The following is a 13,521-nucleotide window of genomic DNA, read 5'->3' on the forward strand; positions in this document are numbered from 1 at the left end:
GTGGCAGGAGCCCTCGAGACCAGAGTGCAGGACTTGCTGTCCTGTAGCCTTCCCGAGGCTTCTCTCTCGAAGGTGCCTTCCAGGCACGACTGTAGGACTTGCTGACTCAGAGCTTTTCCACGGCATCTCTCCTGCAAGACATGGAGCAGAGAGGGCCCAAGCTGGCCTGGGGGGAAGAAGAGGAAGAAGGTCCTGGACCTGCCCCCGCACAGGAGACTGAAGAGCTGGAGCCGTTGAGTGGTGGTGAGTGGTAGAGCTGGGCCACAGAGTTGGTGCCTGCAGCCAGCTGGGCGCTGCGCCATCCCATCCCATCCCATCCCATCCCATCCCATCCCATCCCATCCCATCCCATCCCATCCCATCCCATCCCATCCCATCGGCCATGCCCATGGACATGAAGGAATAGGGGCCAGGCAGACACCCCGCAGGGCTGTGCTCCATCCCCTGGGGCATCCCAGGGCTGTCCCTGCCTGGGAAGCACAGGGCAGGGCTGTGTTCTCCTGCCTCTCCCGCAGCCCCTCAGCTCTGGCTGTGCTCCCTCTTTGCCAGGTGCAGCCCTGGAGTGCACACAAGAGCAGGACCCCGCCCATGGCCTCTTCCACAGAACAGCACAGGTACCTGCAGCCATCCCCACCTGGGCTGGGCCTGCTGTCACCGTGCTTGGAGCATTCCGTGCAAAATCCCTGGCTTCCTGCCCTTCTCCTACAGCTGGTTTGCAAATTCCTGAAGAGAATTCGGGAAGAAGAGACCAGCCCCATGGGCTCTGGGCTCAGAGCATATTCGCACATCTTCAAAACCAAGACCAGTGCTGCCCTGCTGGATATGCTCGTAGAGGAGGGCTTTTCCAATCCAAAGTAAGTAAGCAGCCTGTAGCCAGGGTTTGATCCTCCCAGGAATTGCTTGGCCTCCCAAGCCATGCCTTCTGGTCACTGGAAACCTTTGAGGCCACATGGCAGTGTGTTGGGAAGGGCAGCACTTCTCTGGGGAAGCTAGGGACATTCCTCCCTCTGGCAGCTTTCCAAGTCTCCCTGTGCCCTTTCCAGGTGCCCGCCCTGGTCAGGTACATCCACCAGTGGCTCCTGGCCAATCAGTTTGCTGAGCACAGGCTGAACAGGACCCTGCTGGATCTCACTGAAGCACAGCCCGCTGACGTAGTCATGACGCTCCTGCGTGTGTCCCCGTGCTGTGACAGGTATGGGGCCCACCTGCCCAGAGGGCTCACGGCTCCCCAGCCCATCAGCCTGTACAGCCTGGCCAAAGTGTCTGACCAACAGAGAGTTCCAGGGCCCTCTGGCTGTTCTCTTTGCCAGCCCTTGCACGTCAGCCCCCGAGCCTGCTGCCACGCTCCCTTGCCACCCCTCAGGGGACTGTCCCCATTTGGCTGGGCTGCCTGGGTGCTGCTGGTGAGGGCCAGTGGGCAGAGGCAGAGCTGGAAGCCAGCTCAGATCCCCACTGCTGCCCAGGCCCTGATGCTGTGTCTGAGAGACCCCTGAGACAGAGCTCTAACCCCACAGAGCTGCTTTGACCATGTGGAAGAGCATCATGTGCTCGCCCAGGACTGCGGAGCCGGTGCTGCTGATACACCTGGATGTGCTGGGGAGCTGGCCAGAGCACAGCACGTGCACCTCGGATGGGGACAAAACGGGTGTCTTTGCCCTGGCTGTGAGTTTCTGCAACTGGCCTTTGCTGGCCCCACGGCCACCTCTCCAGCAGCTCTCCATCTTCCTTGCCCCACTGCATCTCCCTGCCTCAGGGACTGGGCTGAAACCTGGCCCAGGGGCAGCTTCAGGGGCACCAGGCCCCGTGCTCCCCCTGCCTCTCTCCTGGCCTCTCCCTCCCCTGCTTGGGCCCTGCCACACGGACACCTCAGCACTGAGGGCTGTCTTGGGGGGCTTTGTCCTTTGCAGGCAGCTGTGGTGATGTGGAAGATCCTCCAGGTGCCCTGTGTCCCACATATGGTGACGGTGTATTTCCCCCGCCTCCTTGTGCATTTGCTCTTCCAAGTGTTCTTCAGCACTCTGGATGTGCCAGAGGAGGTCGATACCTTCTGGAAAGGATGCCAGGAGAAACATGGCCTTGCCACCAGCCCCAGCAGGTGCTCATCCCAGTCCTCCTGTCCCTGCCACGACCCTGGGCAGGAGCCAGTGCTGCCAGTGTGACCTGGGCTTTGCTCTGCACGCAGGTTTGCAGTGCAGACCCTGAAGTCCCTGCTCTGCCGAATGCAGCAGGAGGATGTGATGGTGGCAATGGAACGCAGGGGTGGCTTGGACACGCTGCTGTGTGCTGACACCCACCACTATGCCGTGGGTCTGCTGGCCAGGTGAGACCTCCTTCTCCCCACTGCCTCTGACATTTGTGCTCTGTTCCCAGGGTTCCCAACACAGTCCCCGTGGTTGTTGCCCAGAGGGCCTTGTCACTGAGGGACGGCCGAGCAGACTGGAAAAGGCTGGGAGAGGAGGGTGGACAAAAGGAGCCACCTCCGAAATATCCCAGGTGCACTTGCAGGATGCTGGGGAAAGACCAGACTTCTGTGAGTCAGTCCTGGGAAACATTTGTCCCCCTGGCTCACAGTCTTGGTTCCTTTTTCTCCTGCCAGGGAGATGTGCTGTGTCTCCATCCCCTTGTGTTCCCGGATCGCTCGCTACCTGCTCCGGCTGCTCAGCACACGGGAGCCACGCTGGGATCTGCCTGCCCTGGCGTTCCTTGTGGAGGTGAGCCTGATGGCCAGCACTGCCTCGCTCAGCTGCCTCCCAGCTCTCTGCCCTCTCGGAGCCACAGCTGCCTGGGACGGTGCCCGCACCCTGTGCTGCTGCCTGGGCCCAGCCCTGTGCGGTTCTGGGCTCCTGCCGGCCGGGTCCCCTCTCACTGCCCTGTGCCTTTCAGGTCCTCGAGTTCCTGGACCTGAGTGAACGCGGTGCTAACAGAGTCCTGGAAATCTTGTCAAGGCAGCTGCAGAGCGAGTGCAGGGAGAGGCGTCGCCTGGCGCTCAGGGCCCTTCTGGAGCTCATTGAGGAGCCCTCAATGGTGAGAAGGGGCCAGCAGCAGAGGCTGAGCTGGGGAATGCAGTCCCTTGGGCTTGGCTGAGCTTTGGGTGCTGGGGCAGTTGCTCCCAGCTCTCCTGCCTCCCAGTTCAGCTGCCCGAGTGCTTCAGGACAGGCCTTTGGCCTCTGGGCCCTGCAGCAGCAGGATGGCATTTCACAAACTTGTGTTCCACACAGACCGAAAAAATGTGGAGCCTGACTGAAAGTCTTGTGGAGCTCCTGTGGGATGCAGATGGAGAGATAGTTAGCATGACAGTCATGCTTCTCAGCTTTATCATCTTGGACAATGACATGCTGATGCCCAGCCCCATCACACTGCAGCTGCTTGAGGCACTCCTGCCACTCTTTGACCACGTAAGGCTCGCTGCCCCCAGCCACGGACACTGGGTGCTTCCCAGGCACTGTGCCTTGTGGATTTGCAGGCCTGGGCCAAGCTGAGACCCATGCAGCCAATGCTAAGGTCTTCTTTTCTTCCTTCAATACAGAATAATAGCCAGGTGCAGCTGCTCTCCATACTGCTCTTCAGAACCTTGGTGACTCTTCCACTGGAAAAGAAAAAAAAGGCCCTGAAGACACCCCTGCGCCAGAGCCTGCTGCCACTCTTCTTCCACTGCCATGATGAGAATCGGCGTGTGGCACAGGTGAGGACTCGTGGGCTGCTGCTGTCCCACTGGCAGGGGGCTCGGCTGCCTCCTGCCCTGGCGCCTGCCAGGCTGCAGCCTCCTCCAGGCCTTGGCACAGGGACGTGAGTCCTGCGCCCTGGGCTGTGGGGCCATCTCTGCATCTCTGCTGCTCTCCAGGCTTCTCAGGAAACGCTGCTTTGTGTGGTTAAGTTCCTGAAGAGGAGGGATCTTGAAAGACTGGTGAAGAACCAGAAGCCGTGGAAGTTCACCAAGTGCCTGGTAAGGATGGCCTGGAAACCCCAGCCTCAGCCTGGAGAAGGCCCCCGAGGGCGGTGCTCAGAGTGCGGGGCTGGCAGCTCTGCCCCTGCCCGCTGCTGCACCCAGAGGCTGTGCGGGCTCTTCTCCAGGCTCCTGTGGGCCTGAGCCAGGCTCCGATGGAGCCCTGGCCCAGTGGAGCTGTGGGGCGGGCCGGCACCACGGCTCCCCGGGCAGCAGCCGGCCCTCTGCCCCTCCAGAGCCCGGCACCAGCAGCTGCTGGCCGCGCCTCAGGGCTGTGCAGGCAGGGGAGGCTGGGGCTGGGCGCAGGCAGCGCCCGGCCAAGGGGCTGAGCCCGCACCAACCCTTCCCTCCTGCTGCTCTCTCTAGCTGGCAGACTACGGGAGCAGAGCAGCCGAGCACCTGCGCCGGGCCCTGCCCTACCTGCAGAGCCCACAGGAGTCCCTGCAAGTGGTGGCCATCAGGTTCATTGGTGAGCCACGAGCCCGGGCTCCCTCCCGGCCCTGCCACAGCTCAGCCCCAGCCCCGCCTGCTGCCCCGGCAGCGCCACCCGGGCCCGGCACCATCGAGCCCCGCGTGGCCCTGGCGCTGCTGCCACTCTCTCGCAGCCGTGCCCTGGGGCAGCAGCGTGCAGCAGGGGCCGGGCTGAGCCCTGCCGGGCCAGCAGGCCGTGTGGCCACAGTGCCAGCAGCGCCGCTGGCAGGGAGCTGTGCCGCTGGGGCTGTGACAGGCTCTGTGTTCCCAGGGATGGCCAGGCGGCACCTGAGGGGGAAGAAGGAAGAGCTCCGGCTCATCTGCAACGGTGAGTGAGGGCAGCGTGCGGACAGCAGGGCCTGGCGGGGGGAGCTGCAAGCCCTGCCCTGGCTGCAGAGGGCTCTGCTCCCTTTGCGGACGAGGGGCAGCGTGGGCAGAGCACACAAAGATTTCAGGGCCACGTGGGGGATTCGTGGCCAGGAGCTTCGGGCTGGTCCCATTGGTCCCTGCTCCCTCCTGACCATGGCTAGAGCTGGCTGGGATGGCCCTGGCAGGGGATTCTCCTCGGGTTCTCTCAGATTCTGACCATGGCTCTGTTCCTCTCTCTTTCAGCCCTTGAACACCTGACAGAGGACACCAGCAGTGCCACGTCAGACATGGCACTTCATACACTGAATGTCCTCCAGGCACTCCAGAGTGAGCGATCTTCCGTCTTCCAGAGGCTGCAGGATCAGCTCCGCAGGGCATGGAGGACACGGCCTCGTCTGTCGGGGCTTGGCTGGCTGCGCTGCTGGAGATCTGCAGAGAGCTGAGCCCAGAGGCTCTGTCTGCTGGGGCCACCTAAGCCAGCGGGAATATTCTCTTTCTTCATGATTGTTCTTTTATTTTTGTTTTTTCTTTAGTATATGAATATAGAATGTGTTATAATACACAGACTCCCAGGAGCTTTCTTTTGCTTTCCAGGGTCTGCAGGGCATAGAGGAAGAGGGGAATAAGGGTGCTTGGGCTCAGCAAGCTGTCCCAGCGAGCTGTGTTGCAGGGAAAATGGCCAGAAGCCCCTTGGCCTTTGGTGGTTCTGCTGAAGCCTTTGTGCTGCCAACAGAGCGGGTGGGCAGGGGCTGGAGCTGCAGAGATCCCTGTGAGAGCGGTGCCTGGAGATGGCCACAAGCCCTGTCCCAGGCAGGAAGCGCCATCTGTGTCCTCCTCCCCGTGTGCTGCTTGCTGGATTGCTGAGGGCTCCGAGGTGCCTCTGGATGGGGCTCCTCTGCAGCTGCTGTGGGGCTGCGGCGCTGCTGCCGGGCAGCGTGGCTGGGATGGGGGAGACCCTGAGGGGACGGGGCCAAGAAGGGACGAGGGGCTGCAGAAGCCCTGACAGGACACAGCAGTGGGAAGGGATGAGGGGGATGTGTGAGGGAGTGGGTGGCTGTAACGTTGGCTCGAGGGGGAGTGGGTTGAAGACAAAGACACTAACTCTCCCCAATGTTCATGTGGCAAACAGAGAGCATTTATTCTCAAGCCCTTCCTTCTAAAGGGCCTTTGAAAAACACAGTCTGGATAATTTCATTGCTCTGCTCTCTATGCCTTGTCAGGTTCTGCCCAGTGAAATGCTGCAGCCTTGGCAGAGATGTGACTGGGCAAGGCCCCTGTCAGTCAAACCAGGGGCTGGTGCATTCACACAGCACTAGCCAGCCTGCACTGTGACACATGGCAGCAGAGTGCAAGGCACAGCTCCGGGTGCTCCCCAGGAACCTCAGCTCTGGGAGCACTGTCTGCCCCAAGCTCCAGGGGCTGCAGTGGGAGCCCAGCTGGGCTCTGCCCTGGGGCCATCCTGCAGGGACAGCTGGAAACAGGGAGCATTCCCTTGCCACAAAGAGCCAAGCCAGGCCTGCAGGGCAGCTGCTCCAGCCCGGACTGCACTGTTGTGTGCTGTGCTCTGGGGCTGGGGCTCCCTGCACAGGGGACTGGATGGTGTGCCAGAGTGTTGCCTTAGATAACACAAATTCTAGCGTCATCATAGAGCAAGGATTTCGTATTGTCAGAGCTTCACACCTTCTTGATGTTCCTCACAGGCAGTTCCTCTACACACTGACTGTTCCAGGTCCTTGCAGGAGTAATCTGACTCCTGTCACTCCTCTTCCCTTACTCTTATATATCACTAGTTATTGTGGGTTGCAGGTGTGGCCTGTCAAGATCAGGCCCGCCTCCAATCTTCAGCAACTGGTCCAGCTGCAACTCATTGGGGGACAAGATCACCCTGTACACCAGAGGAGACAGAGCAGCTTCAGCTTCGGCCTAACTGAGGTGGGTGTGTGGGCTGGGAAGGGTGGAGAGGCTCAAGGGGATTCAGAGAGCTCATCCTGCAAGAAGGACAAGGGAAAGGGAGTGGGAGCTCAGCAGTGAGCAGAGCTGAGGGCTGGAGAGTGGCTCTCAATGACACCAAAATCCCATGGGACCTCTGAGACATTGCTGCTCCTCAGCCAGTGACAGGATGCATCCCTAAGCCTGGGGCTCAGCCTTCCTCGTGGGGAGGGGCACCAAGGAAGGCAACAGTGTGATACAGGCTGCAATGGGCTGGGAACTCACTGAGGGAAAAGAGGGAGCAGTAGTAAAAGGCAGATGGGGAGAGAACTGTTCAGAGAAGGGCTGAGCTACAACTTGAGCAAGCTGAGAAATGTCATTTGAGGGGCATCCCAGATTGATTTCATTTCAGAAGTTACTGAACAAATTTATTTTTTGGGGGGTGTCATGTTTTCCCTTGGAGGTGTACACTCTGCAAACTTGAGCTGTGCTGCCAAAATGCTCAAGCAAGTCTGTGCTGCAGGTCACACCATTTCTTCTTTGGCTGATTCCAGCCCGGTGCTGAGCTCCAGCAGAGCCCTGGCAGAGCCCAGAGCAGCCTCAGCACCCGCAGAGCCCGGCTGCAAGGAGAGAAAGCAGAAACTGCCCGTCAGCTGAAGGCTCCTGTGCCCTTGTCCCAGCCGCCCACGGTGCCCAGGCCATGCTGGCTGTGCTCAGAGCGGTGCCCAGAGCTGCCCATCACTGCTGCTTTTGGCAGGAGGGCAGGACGTGTGCCCAGCCTGCAGCCAGGCAGGGCACATTAACCTCCTCAGCAGCTGCCCAGAGCAGGAGGCTCCTGTGCTCGCTGCCATCTCCCAGAAGCTCTGATCCCACCATGCCAGGCAGACGGGGACCCACCTCACGCCCTCCCCTGCTGGAAGAAAAGCTGGTCCCAAACGATGTCCTCAGCCTTCTCCAAGGGCAGACCCATCCACACTGCAGCTGGTCCCAAGCACTTCCTGATCCAGACTGGACCCAACCTATAAGGCTTCATCTAGAAAAACAAACAACAAATTATTGAAAATAGATTACAGACAAAAAGGGGAAACAAGAAAAAAGGTAAAAAAATCTTATCTCTGCCAGGGCCTTAAGGAAGGCCCAACCCCTGCATGCAAGAAAAAACCCACACACAGGTGAGGGAAGCCCAGGCTTTCTCCCTTCCCCCCTGCACTGCCCCCCACAATAATGCTGATCCCAAAGCAAACAAGGGCTTTGGAGCAGCCCAAGCCCTTCCTTGCCTGCACAGCAAAGCAGCCACAGCACAGGTTCTGGAGTCCCACCTCTGCTCCCACCATGGGGTTTGTTTGTGTCGGGCTGGCTGCCCCAGCCCCAGCCCGGGGCACGGTGGGGGCTGGGGGCTGTTGGCAGGGCCAGGAGCCCACTCCCATTTCGTACCCAGCCCAGCCCATCCCCCCAGCCCTGCCAAAACCAGCTGGGCAGGTGACTGAAGGATCAGCTGCATCTGCCCCAGCAAAGGGGGAACCTTTGGTTCCCCGCCAGGCTGTGCAATGCCCAAATCTGGGAGCATCCCCCTGGGTGTGGACTCATCTGTAAATTCAGTGTGGAGCCTGGCTTTGAAGAATGATCCACAATCAAAGTCCATCATCTTCAGCTGGCCCGTGGCCAGGTCCAGGAAGAGGTTGCCATCCTTGATGTCATCCTCGCTGTCTCCAGCAGTAGCAGTCCCACCTGGTACAGCTTCTCCAGGGGCTCCTTCTCCTTCCCTGGGGTGAGACCAGGCTCTCAGGTTCTGCCCAGAGCCCCAGCTGTCAGGGAACCAGGACAAGCAAAACCAGCTCGGATGGTGGCCACCAGTGCTGGGCAGAGCATCTCAGCTCCAGCACAAGGGCTGTGTGTTCCCATCTGATGAGCCCTGGGCAGTGACACGGGCAGGACAAAAAAGTCTGGCTTCCTTTGCTTCTGACTGCCAAGGCATGTGTGGAGCTGTAACTTACCAGGGCCCTGCATCACAGTGTGCCTGTGGCTCTCTCCCTTCTTCTAGGGCAGATGAATATCCTGCATCCAAGGATGACAGAGCAGCTCTTCTAATGAGGGTCTGTCCAAGTCCAGCATGGATAAACACCGCCTGATCAGATCTTGGCACTCTGGGCAGAGAAACCACAAACCACCGGTCAGTTGGAGAAGGCTCCTGTTGTCTTTGCCCCACTATTCCTGTTCCCAGGCCATGCTGGATGTGCTCAGAGCTGGGCCTAAGCTTTCCCATCCATTCCCTGGTTTGGAGGAGAGGAGGAGAGAAGGACATGTGCCACCTCCTCAGCAGCTGCCAGAGCAGGATGCTCACGAGCCCGCTGCTGTCTCCCAGCATTGGTATTCCCCCCATGCCCAGAGATGAGGATCCACCTTGAGAGAGCCCTTGTGGCAGCGAGAGCTGATGGTCCCAGCTGATGTTCTGGCCCCTCCTGAAAGGGTGCTCCCCACAGACCATCTGGTGCAGCAGGATGCCCAGGGACCAGATGGTAGCTGGCCTGCCATAGTACCAGCCAAAGTGGGTCCATTCTGGGGGGCTGTATGACCGTATTCCCATGGAATACAGATGGAGTTCATCAGGGGGATGCTGCTGCTCCCAGAGCCTGGCCCCAGCATCCCTGCTCCAGTGGCACAGGGGGTGTGACGCACTGCCCTCTCACCAGCACCTGGGACTTGTGTACAGACTTGGGGTTGGAAAAGAAGCCACTGGGGTTGGAAGAGGGCAGTGGAAGCCCTGGAAAGGCCCCACCATAACAAGGCAGAAACCACTCAGTGCTGGGGGAAAATCCATGCCTGCACCCTCCCTGCCTGCATTGCTCCAAAAATACATTATGAACCCAAAACAAAGCAGGCGAATGGAGCAGTCCAAGCCCTTTCTCACCTGCAAACCAAACTGGCTGGGGCACTGGTTCCAACCCCCCCTCTAGGCTACCTCCACCCACGGGTGTTTTTGCTGGGCTGGCTGCCTCAGGCCCAGTCCTGGGCAGAGTGGTGGGCAAAGGCTGCCATGAGGGCTGGAAGCTGGCTCCACACCCAGCCCTGCTCAAAAGCAACTCAGCTGAAGTCTCAGTGCCATGAAGGGCTGCAGAAGGGAGAATCCCCACTGCCACACCCAGCTTGGGCTGTGAGATGTTGGGCCATGAGATGGTGGGACCAGGAGCACACCCTGTGTGGGCTCACCTGCAAAGTGAGTGTAGGCTGTGTCCTGCAGGTAGGTGCCACAGCCAAAGTCAATCAATTTGGCCTGCCCGGTGGCCAGGTCAACCAGGATGTTCTCTGGTTTGATGTCCCTGTGCAGGACCCCACAGCTGGTGCAGTGCTGCACGGCCTCCAGCACTTGGCGGAACAGCTCCAGCGCCACCTCCTCGGGCAGGAAGCCCCGTGCCTGAATGAAACGCTGCAGGTCCTGACACCGCTCCGGGCGCTCCAGCACCATCAAGACGTCGTTGGGGAGCTCAAGCCACTCCAGCAGCTGGACCACACCAGGGAAGCCAGTGGACACCTTGGCCAGCAGCACGATCTCCAGGGGTGCGCTGGTGCCGTCGGGCTGCGGGAGGAGCACGATGCCGTCAGTGGGGCTGATGCCGTGCCGGGGCTCGGGAAGCCCTCAGCCAGCCTGGGATGCTCTGTGCCCTGCGCTGGCCCCACGCCCGCTCTCCCTCGAGGCGTCCTGGCAGCTTCCACCCTGTCGGGCCTCGGCTCATCCCCGCCCGGCACGGCCCGGCTGCTCCCGCTGGCCCCGCTCACTCACCAGCTCGCCCCAGTGCCGGACACGCTCCCGTGGCACCCTTTTGATGGCCACCTGCAAGCCAAGGGAAGCAGCAGGCTGAGGTCGCCGCCCGCCTTGCTCAGCCCCATCGTCCGCCCTCCTCCTCCTCCGCCCCCTCCTCCTCCTCCTCCTGCGCCCGCCGCTCACCGGGGCGCCGTCCGAGAGCCGCGTGGCCGCGAAGACGCTGCCGAAGCCGCCGCGCCCCAGCAGCGAGCCCAGCCGGTACTGCTCCTTCAGGCCCTGCTGCGCCTTCCCTGCCGGCGGGACGCGGCTGTCAGCGCTCGGCCCGGGGCCGGCAACGGCCCCCGAGCGCCCCTCAAGCGCCCCGGGCCGGCCATCCCCAGGCGTTCGCTCCTTGCAGCGGGACAGCGGCGGCTCGGGGCCGGCGGCCGCGCTGCCGAGCGGCGGAGCTCGGGCCGGGCAAGCGGCAGCGGAGGCGGCGGGAGCGGCCGCGCCGCCTGTGTCCTCCGCGGGCCCCGGGAGGGGCTGGGGCCGGGGCCGGGGCCGGGGCCGGGGCCAGGCTCGGGCCAGGCGGAGCCAAAGGGAGGCGGTGCCGCCCCAGCCCCAGGCACTGATGCCCGCCCAGCAGCGCCACCGCCAGTACGGCCAGAGCCGACCGGAGGCGAGACCGCGGCGGGACGGCCGGGGCCGGGGACGGGGCAGCCCCGCCCGGGGCCGGGGGCGGGCCGGGGGCATGGCCCGACCGGGCATGGGGAGAGGGAGACTGGGAGAGGAGGAGACACTGGGAAAGGGAGACCGGGAGAGGGTGCAGGACTGCTGGAGAGCGAGAGGGAGTCGACAAAATTGCTGATTTTGCTGCTTTAGCTGCTGCTGCCGCTGCAACTGAAGCGCCGGGGCCGTTTGTCCCCGTGTCCGTTTGCCCATTGCCCACTCGCCCCCGCGCCGAGCCCCGCGCTCCCCGGGGGCAGCCCCTGAGCCTGTCCAAACATGGGAACTTGGCCGTGTTCAGCCAAGACCCAGAGTCTGCACTCCTGCACAGCAGCACAGGAATCCCCTCGGTCCCTGCTGTGCATTGTCCCTGCTGAGGGTCAAACACTATCGGAGCCCATTCCCTGAATGCTGAATTTGTACGTGACCCAGGCACTGCACTTACCTCTCCAGCATTGCTTTCCAAAGAAAACCAGGGGAAGGCAAACTGGGTGTAGCTCATGGTATTTGACAGTGTCTACAACTTGCCAAGTCATGGATCTTCGAGGTGAGATCCATTTGGAATTAATGGGAAGGAGAAGTAGTGCAAGATGGGAAAGGGGAGCATAAAAATAAACCGAGTAAAACATCTCAGATGGTTTCTTTCTGTTTTCTTTGAATTTCTTAAAAGCTCTTTCAGTTTTCCCATCATCTGCTCCTCAGTCCTCTTTACTCTTTCCAAGAATCTTTCCTGGAGAACGAGGTGCAGCTTCTGTCACAAGATGTGCCACCAACGGCAGCTCCTCTTGGCTTTCCACACCGTGTGTGCAGCACGACTCTTGCAGCAAAGCAGAACAAATATTTGAAGAACTTGACAGCTTGTTCTTTCTTCTCCTTGTGGGCTGGGCAGTTATGCCATTGGTGAGGTTTTCAATGTTACTGTTCTACCCTCAGAAAACATGATGGGCTACCAGGAATTATTAGGGAATGCAAACCTGACTGAATGCAGAGAAAGAATCTCCAGAGCCTGCAGCCTGAAATGGAGAGCTGTGGGATAATCATTCCAACATGCCTGTGGACATACGGAAAGTGAGCTAGAAGATGAAAATGGGCTGACAGAGGGAGTTTGTTTCAGTGTTTAGTTCAGATGCTTCTACATCTCATGCATTGATATGAATCAAGAGTACAGTCAGTTCATGAAAAGTACCAGAACATGCTGGACCTGTCAGGAAATGACTGAAAGAATCTGAAAAGGAGAAATGCAGGGAATGAGTTGATGAACTTTGTGTATAAGAAGGGTCATTTTTTCCTAATAATTTCTGATCAATTCCCTCTGCTTTTGTGCTTCCTAACAAGTCCATTTTCATCCCAGATTGCCCATGAAATGGGAACCCAGAGCTTGTGGAAGTGCCTGAAAGATGCCCTGTTCCTCTGCAGGGACCCTGAGGCTGAAGCAGGAGCCTGAGCCCTCTCTGGGGAAGCCTCCTCCGAGCTGGAATTTGTGCCGCGCTGGGAGAGGAGGAGGAGGGGGAGAGCGCTGGCGCTGTGTGGCAGGAGCAGGAGGTTTGGGCCGCAGGACATTCCGTCTGCGCCGCTGCCCCGCAATGGGCGGCCGTGCCCGGGGCTCTGGGCCTGGCCCCGCGTGCGCTGAGCTCCCGACACTGCGGGAGCTCCCCGGGCTGGGCTCAGCTTCCCGCTGGGACTGGGCAGCAGGCTGGGCTCCAGCTGGGATCAGCAGCAGCTGGAAATACCTCTGCGCATCTCCACTTGCTGCTGCTGCTGCTGCTCAGAAGGAGAAACAATGAAGTGAGTCGAGAAGTTCTGGTTTCTCTTTCTCCTGGTGGATTTTTTCATTTGATTTGACACTTGAGAGGCAATTTCTGTGATGGCCTCTATCAGATGATTTTATTTCAGCAGCAGCAGCAACAGGGCCGTGTTTGAGCACTGCAAATGTGGTCTGTGTGGCTTTAATTCTCCTTGACTTAGTGCTCAGGGACTTTAGGGGATTTCAAGATCTGCTAATCATGATGCCTGTGACCAAAAGCCTGAGTTCACCTATTGCCGGCCGGGGGTCTATGTACAAAATCACAAACAGGACGGGACTGCTGAGGACAGTGTCTTGAGGTGTTTATTTTCCAGCATCAGTCTCATTACATGGTTATGACAATGGGAAGATGCCGGCAGTTTGTCTCCTCGGCAGCAGACAAAGAACTCAATGTTACAACTTACTTTAAAAGTTTTTTGACCAATCACGCAAAGCAAAAGCATATTGACAGTAGTTCTATCCAACCATTATAAGCACACGTACCTTTGGTTAAAACAATGCCTGATTATTTCGAATACAATACCTGCTTGTGAGCCACAA

At 59.7% G+C, this 13,521-nt stretch overlaps 1 protein-coding gene across 1 annotated transcript; it reads right to left on the reverse strand.

Annotated features, from left to right (window-relative positions):
* Positions 1-9,968: 9,968 nt before the first annotated feature.
* On the reverse strand, positions 9,969-10,597 carry LOC132334542 (serine/threonine-protein kinase pim-1-like; the record flags this gene model as incomplete). Its single annotated transcript, XM_059860649.1, has 2 exons — positions 10,491-10,597; positions 9,969-10,317 (listed from the first exon to the last, which is right to left on the reverse strand). Coding segments are annotated over exons 1-2 (456 nt in total), but the record flags the coding sequence as incomplete, so codon positions are not given.
* Between the last annotated feature and the right edge of the window lie 2,924 nt (positions 10,598-13,521).

The sequence above is a fragment of the Haemorhous mexicanus genome, chromosome 16, assembly GCF_027477595.1.
Source record: "Haemorhous mexicanus isolate bHaeMex1 chromosome 16, bHaeMex1.pri, whole genome shotgun sequence".
Taxonomy (NCBI): domain Eukaryota; kingdom Metazoa; phylum Chordata; class Aves; order Passeriformes; family Fringillidae; genus Haemorhous; species Haemorhous mexicanus.